The sequence below is a fragment of the Microtus pennsylvanicus genome, chromosome 2, assembly GCF_037038515.1.
Source record: "Microtus pennsylvanicus isolate mMicPen1 chromosome 2, mMicPen1.hap1, whole genome shotgun sequence".
NCBI lineage: Eukaryota > Metazoa > Chordata > Mammalia > Rodentia > Cricetidae > Microtus > Microtus pennsylvanicus.
The window spans coordinates 26,947,548-26,954,434 of record NC_134580.1 but is presented as its reverse complement, the minus strand read 5'-3'; the positions used below and the strand labels follow the sequence as shown (position 1 = coordinate 26,954,434).

The following is a 6,887-nucleotide window of genomic DNA, read 5'->3' as shown; positions in this document are numbered from 1 at the left end:
CTTAGGTGGGTGGAGTAAACAGAACGGAAGGCTGGGAGAAAGAAGCTGAGTCAGAGTCACCATAATTCTCCCACTCCAGACAGACGGAGGTTAAGATCATTTTTGGTAAGCCAGCTGGTGGGGCTACAGCAGATTATTAGAGATGGGCTAGTCCAGGTGCGAGAGATAGCCTAGAAGAGGCTAGATAGAAATGGGCCAAGCGGTGTTTAAAAGAATACAGTTTCCGTGTAATTATTTCGGGGCATAAGCTAAAGCTAGCCATGTGGGCGGCTGGGTACCTGGGACGCAGCCCCCCCCCCCCCCCCCCCGCTGCTCGTACTACTACAGATAACTCTCCCTCCTGCTGAGAAGCCCCCTGCTAATTTTTGTCAATTGATTACACAGCAGGGACTTCTGCGATTGTTCGCGAATCTACTGAGGTTTTGCTGCATTCTAATTTATGTAATGTTGACGGCTACAGTTTTAAAGATTGCTCCAGAAGACAAAACCAAGCGAGATGCCTCCCTTGACCAACAGTATAGCATATCTAATTGGAGGAGAAAGAGGAATGGACTGGGGCAAGATCAAGACACACGAAAGTGGGTTCCGCTCAGCTTTGGTGCCTTTTGCTTTTCTCCCTCTGCTTGTGTCAAGTGCCTGCTACCGTAGGGACTTCAAACTGTTCAGAAGCTCACACTTCAGTTATATAGATTGGCTTGTCCCCTGCCTCTGTCTCTGTCTCCTATTTCTTTCCATCAAGGATAAACATTGAAGGCCAGGTATTATGAATGGTGCCTTTTATATGGTTCTGAGAAGAACAGCTCTCAAGGAATTTTTTTCTCTTGGGTAAGACTCAATTAACTTCATCCTCCATCCCTACGGTAGTGCTTGGATCTAAAAGAAAGCCTTTCATATTGTATTCGGTAATTGTTTTAAATTTTGCATATAACTTGCACAAATCAATGGTGGATGATATTTCAGGCATTACTTACAACCAAAATAGAAACTTTCATTTTATTTTAAAAAGATTTTTATCCTGAGAATCTCTAAATGGCTTCAAGGAGGAAGCCTGCAGAATGAAATAGCTGGCATTGCCTTTATTATATCGGCCATTTCTATACAAGGGTCATGATGAGATTTAGGTACTTTAAGATTTTTCTGTTTCCTGACATTGCTGAAGTTTCATTTTGACTGTATTCCCACCGTTTATACTTAATTTTTTATCATTATCAGTACCTTTATAACTTCTGGCAGGCAAGAAAAAATGTAAACACACATGTACACACACACGTACACACACATGTGCACATATGCACAAGCAAAGATATCATTTAAAGTTAAATGGAAGCAATGAAGTAAGGATTCTGATTTTCTTGCTCCCAGTCCAGTATTCTTGAATTTTTTTTCTAATGTTTGTAGAACACAGTGTTCATGCATCTGCTTAAATCCTTCCCTTCATCTCTCAGGTAATTCACTCGGGATTTTTTTTTCTATCTCTGATCAAAAACATTTCTTACATGAATCACTCTCAGTAGTGAGATAACATTGAGCTCAGAAAAGGGCTTCATAATATAAGACAATGCTGATGATTAATAATGGTGTAGCAATGGTCAGGGGGATCATGTTTAAATAGGTGAGCAGAGATGTATGGACAACAAGACTTCAATCTGGGGTAACCAAGGGGCATTGAGGGTCTTGATGGATCTTGTTTGTTTTTTCCTCTTCAGCTATGAGAAACCACAGTGCTGTCCGAGAATTTGTTCTCCTTGGACTCTCGACCGACCCCTACGTTCAGCCTATACTCTTTACTCTGTTCCTTCTGGTTTACCTCCTCACACTGGTGGGAAACGCCTTGATGCTGCTCGTGATTGCGGCTGATTCTCACCTCCACACACCTATGTATTTCTTCTTGAGACAGCTGTCCTTCCTGGACCTGTGCCACTCATCCGTCACAGCTCCCAAGATGCTGGAGAACCTACTTTCTGAGGACAAAACCATCTTTGTTGGCAGTTGCTTGGCTCAGGCCTTCTTTGTGTTCAGTACTGGAGGCACCGAGGCCTGTCTGCTTGCTGCAATGGCCTATGACCGTTATATTGCCATCAGCTCTCCTCTGCTCTACAGCCAGCTGATGAGCAGCCAGCTCTGTGTGGGGCTGGTGTGGAGTTCTTGGAGCCTGGCCTTTGTCGACGCCCTCCTCAATATCCTCCTGGCGGTCGGCTTAGATTTCTGTGAGGAGCGGACCATTCCTCACTTCAGCTGCGAGCTGTCCTCGCTCTTCCCTCTGTCCTGCTCCGATACCTCTGCCAACTTCGTACTCTTGCTGTGCTCCTCGGTGGTGCATTTTTTTGGAACCCTTGTCCTGATTGTTTGCTCTTACGCCCGCATTGTTGCCACTGTCCTGAGGGTCAGCTCCAGCACAGGCAGAAGCAAGGCCTTCTCTACCTGCTTGTCCCACCTCACCACTGTGATCTTGTTCTATGGCTCAGGTTTCATCAGCTACCTTTTACCAGCTTCAGGGTCCCCCCTGGAAATGGTCTTCTCTTTGCAGTATAGTCTGGTCACCCCCATGCTGAACCCCCTCATCTACAGTCTGAAGAACAAGGAAGTGAAGGCAGCTGTGGGAAGAATGATCAGAAAGCATTTTTAACCCCTTCTGCATCAGACACAACATTATAATAAAATAGACATGGAACCGCGGTACTATGTGGTCAAACAATGGTCTTCAAGGAGAGCTGTTGTTGTCTGTGATGGAAGGCACCATTGGAGACACGCCTCTTGCCTTTCGGGGAAATATTGTGAATAGAGAACTCTGAGGATGATGAGCCGTATTCAGAAAGGGATACGTGAATCGGCAAACCCTCTCTTCCGCGAGATCATCTTAACAAACATTTTTATTTTTCAGATCGGTATAAATAGCTGTTGCTATTGGCAGCTCACCACTCCTTCACATTTAAAAAATTATATCCCAAGTGTTCAGGAAATCTGACTCTTCAGAGTCTGATAGCTTCCCCAGGGTGGGGGTGACCCTGTAGCTCAGGAGAGATGGACAGTTCTGTCTTTTTCTCCTGGTGAAGCATTCCATCCTGATGTGAAATCAAGACTCAAGTAGGGTTATCCAGAATCTTTTCTAGGAAATTTAAATATTCATTTTGAATAAAAAGAAAGTCCCTGGAACCAAGCCAATAACCCTGGGTGTACTAAAGAAACTACAGCCCTGTCCCCTGGCAACTATCTTTGGGGTGATATTTTAAGGGAGAATAGCAATGTCAAATCAGACACACTCTTAACTTGTGCCGAGAGGTGTACTACATTCCTGGGTTAGCAAGATGCCACACTTGTAATTTCTGGGACTTCTGGACAGTTCTACTTCAGATTATAAAATAAGAAGAGCTTAGATTATTCAGTTGGATCCAGTCTAATCACACGACTCCTTAAAAGTGGCAAACATTCCCCAGCTATATTCAGAAAAGACAAGGCGAATGGGAGGACAGAGACAATATAAACATGGGATTTACTATCGCCTCCACCTCTCAATACCAGCTTCTGTGAGGCAGGAACTGTGACCTGCTTCGGTGAATAATACCACCCAACAGCCAGCGGAGAAAGGGGAAGCACTCAGTGCGGAGCGCTGAGCCCACCCAGACTTCTGACCGAATATATTATAACGTAACTATTTGCAGGACTAAAAAAATAACTGTTTTGTTTTAGTTTTTAGAATTTCATACTTTATTTCCATCACATACCCCCTTTTACCTACAGCTCCCCCATACCTCCCACACCCTCGCACATTCATGACTTTTTTCTTTAATTATTGTTGTTACACACACACACTCACCCCCCGCACTGAGTCCATTTAGTGGTGTTCATATGTATATGTGTTTAAAGCTGATCATTTAAGAATGAATACTTTATCAGTGGTGTTGTGCCTGGAAAAGACTGATGAAATCTTAGCAGGTATTAATTGCCTGCAGCTTTTCTTCTTGGGGTGGGGCCTGGTGGGGCTTCCCACACCCATATTGCCAATTCAACTGGTGGTGTGTCTTGTTTAGGCAGTCACGTTGATGAGCATTCGTGGGGGGTAGCTTCTCTGACATTTCTGGGAGACACAGTAAACTAGCAAACTTCCTGTTCCTCTGGCTCTTACAGCCATTCCTTCCTCTTTCCCAACATGCTCCTGGGGCCTTAGGTGTAGAGGTTGTGTAGATGGATTTGTTGGGATCTGAGCACAGTTTTTAAGCTACCAAATCAGTAATAATTTGTTATGGTAGTAATAGGAAATTGATAAATTACTATGACTTTGATTACTCTACTTAATCATCTTAACAAGTATGCGGAATAAGTTCTGCTATTATTTTTCTTCGCTTACTGTAGAAATAAGACACAGGATATGTGTGTGTGTGATTGCTAGATTATTATCAGGAAGATGATGGAGCCTGACTCTAAACTGGCTTTCTGAGCTAAGCTCTACTCCCAGTTACTAAATGCGCATCCCACCCCCGCCACCTCTTAAGATTCCTATGTTCTCAGTATAATTGTTCATGGTGTGATTTAGTTGCTTAAAAACCAAAGAATGGTATCTGGCCCTGAAACAGGAATCAAAAGTGACTCGTCAGTGAAATGTCTAGTTTGTTCTGTAGATGAAACAAAACCTCTCAGAAAAATGAGGATATATGGGATTAATTACTAAGATGCACAAAACAAAGTGAGCCACGTCGTTTAACTGCTTTTGGCCTGCAAGTGTTAAGACACCTGATTGCTCAAGACCAGGGACATTATGCTATCCCTGTGAATAGTGGGAAGTTGCTACAATTAAGAATGACCAAGAGAGTGAGGAAGGCAACACTATGGGCTCTTCTGCTTTCAGAACAGTGATTTCTTGCTTGTTTTTTAAAATTACATTCTACCCTTGCTTTCTGTGTATGCCATGTGTGTGCAGGGGCCTTTGGAAGTCATCAGATCCCCTGGAGCTCTAGTTACAAATGGTTCTGGTCTACCTGACGTGAATACTGAACTTAGGTCTTCAGCAAGAGCTGCAAGAGCTCTCAAGTGCTCTATTACCTCTTCAGTCCTCATTTCCTTAAGGTACAGAATGAACATACAGAATCTCTCTCTCTCTCTCTCTCTCTCTCTCTCTCTCTCTCTCTCTCTCTCTCTCTCTCTCAGAATACCTGTCCTTCTAGAGATGCAGAACAGAGGCGATGCAGAGCCATGCAGTTGTGGATGCAGTAACATGCTTGGTTACATTGCTATCTGAGCTATCACAACATGTTGGAAGAAGTAGATGTTCTTAAGGGATCCTTCCATGTCAGTAGGAACAAAGACATCTTGGAGAATCTGGAGGACCTGGAGAAAGATGAACCCCCAAACCCATCTAAAACGACCACGTGTCTCTTGCCCTAGCTTGCTGTGTCCCACCAGGGAAGGGACGTTAGGAACTCCTCTCATGATGTTTCTTTCTCCATGATGCTCAGATTTTAAGATCAGCATAAGATGCAGTGTGAAATCAGAATCAGGGTGGTGAAGAATCACTTAAAGAAATCATGGAAGTAGATTAGGGATGTGCAGGTGTGTATGTGTGCAAGTTTGTGTGTGTGTACAGGTGTGTGCCTGTGAAGCTGTGTGCATGTGTGTGGGTGTGTAGGTGTGTGTGTGTGTCCTTGTGTGTACCCACAGAGGTCAGAGGAAGATGTCAGGCATCCTGCTCCTCCACCCTCCATATTATTCTTTTGAGGCAGAATCTCTCACTGAATCTGATGCTCATAGTTTTGGTTGAACTGGTCAGCAAGTGTTAAGAATCCACCTTTTTCTTCTCCTTCCCCAGGGCGGCATTTTGGCACGCACAGCTATGCCCAGCTTATTTTATGTGGGTGATGGAGATTGAGCACAGGTCTTCATATTTGTACAGCAAGGGACCTTCACTAATCCAATTCCTCAGCCCCTATATTAATTTTTATAATCAACCATTTAAAATTATTTCTAAGAGTGTATTTTATTTGTTCTCAACTAGAAGAATAAATTTAGCTTGTGTGCATTGTTTTTTTAAAAGATTTATTTATTTATTATGTGTACAGTATTCTCAGTATTCTGCCTGTGTGTATGCCTGCAGGCCAGAAGAGGGCACCAGATCTCATTACAGATAGTTGTGAGCCACCATGTGGTTGCTGGGAATTGAACTCAGGACCTTTAGAAGAGCAGGCAGTGCTCTTAACCTCTGAACCATCTCTTCAACCCAGTGGTTTTTTTTTAATTAAAAAACAATTTAAACAAATTTATAGTCATTTATAGAGACACAGTTTTACCTGTATTTGAGTGGATTCATACTATGTAATTTTTTTTTCTTGGCTTGTCATCCTTATCAAATCTTTACCTACTTATTCTATACTCAACACACCTGTGCTAACCATAGAATAATAGTTTATTATCAAACATACATGTATGTAAATATAGATACATATAGGAGACTATCATACATGTCACATACACAGCCAATGACTTAGCTCTAATTAGTTGAAGATTTTTTTTTGTAAATCGAAATCTCTATTTTGTGAATGTGCCATAACTTCTCAAACCATTCCTCCATTTGTACTCCCTTAGCCTCCAGTTTTAAAAAAACAACAATATTGCGATAAACATTTTTAGCATATAACATGAAATTTGAATGTCTTCATTTCTCTTAGATTGACTCCCAGAAATGAGATTATGGACTGCATATTTGTTTTAAATTTTAATTAGTCTTTTCAAGATATGCCATAACACCTCATTTTCATCGACAGAGCAAGAGCTCCTGCAATTCACAAAGAGCCTCTAGGGTATTGGAATGCTTGCACAGTGCTTCTTCATTTTTAAATTATCAATCTGCATTCCTCCGACTGCGAGAGAGAAGATGGTAATATCTGTATGCATATTAA

General features: G+C 42.3%; 1 protein-coding gene across 1 annotated transcript; it reads left to right on the top strand.

Moving 5' to 3' along the window:
• Window positions 1-1,708: 1,708 nt before the first annotated feature.
• On the top strand, window positions 1,709-2,626 carry LOC142844740 (olfactory receptor 8S1-like). Its single transcript, XM_075963540.1, has one exon. It carries the CDS (start codon window positions 1,709-1,711, stop codon window positions 2,624-2,626), a length of 918 nt encoding a protein of 305 aa, XP_075819655.1.
• The last annotated feature ends 4,261 nt before the right edge of the window (window positions 2,627-6,887 follow it).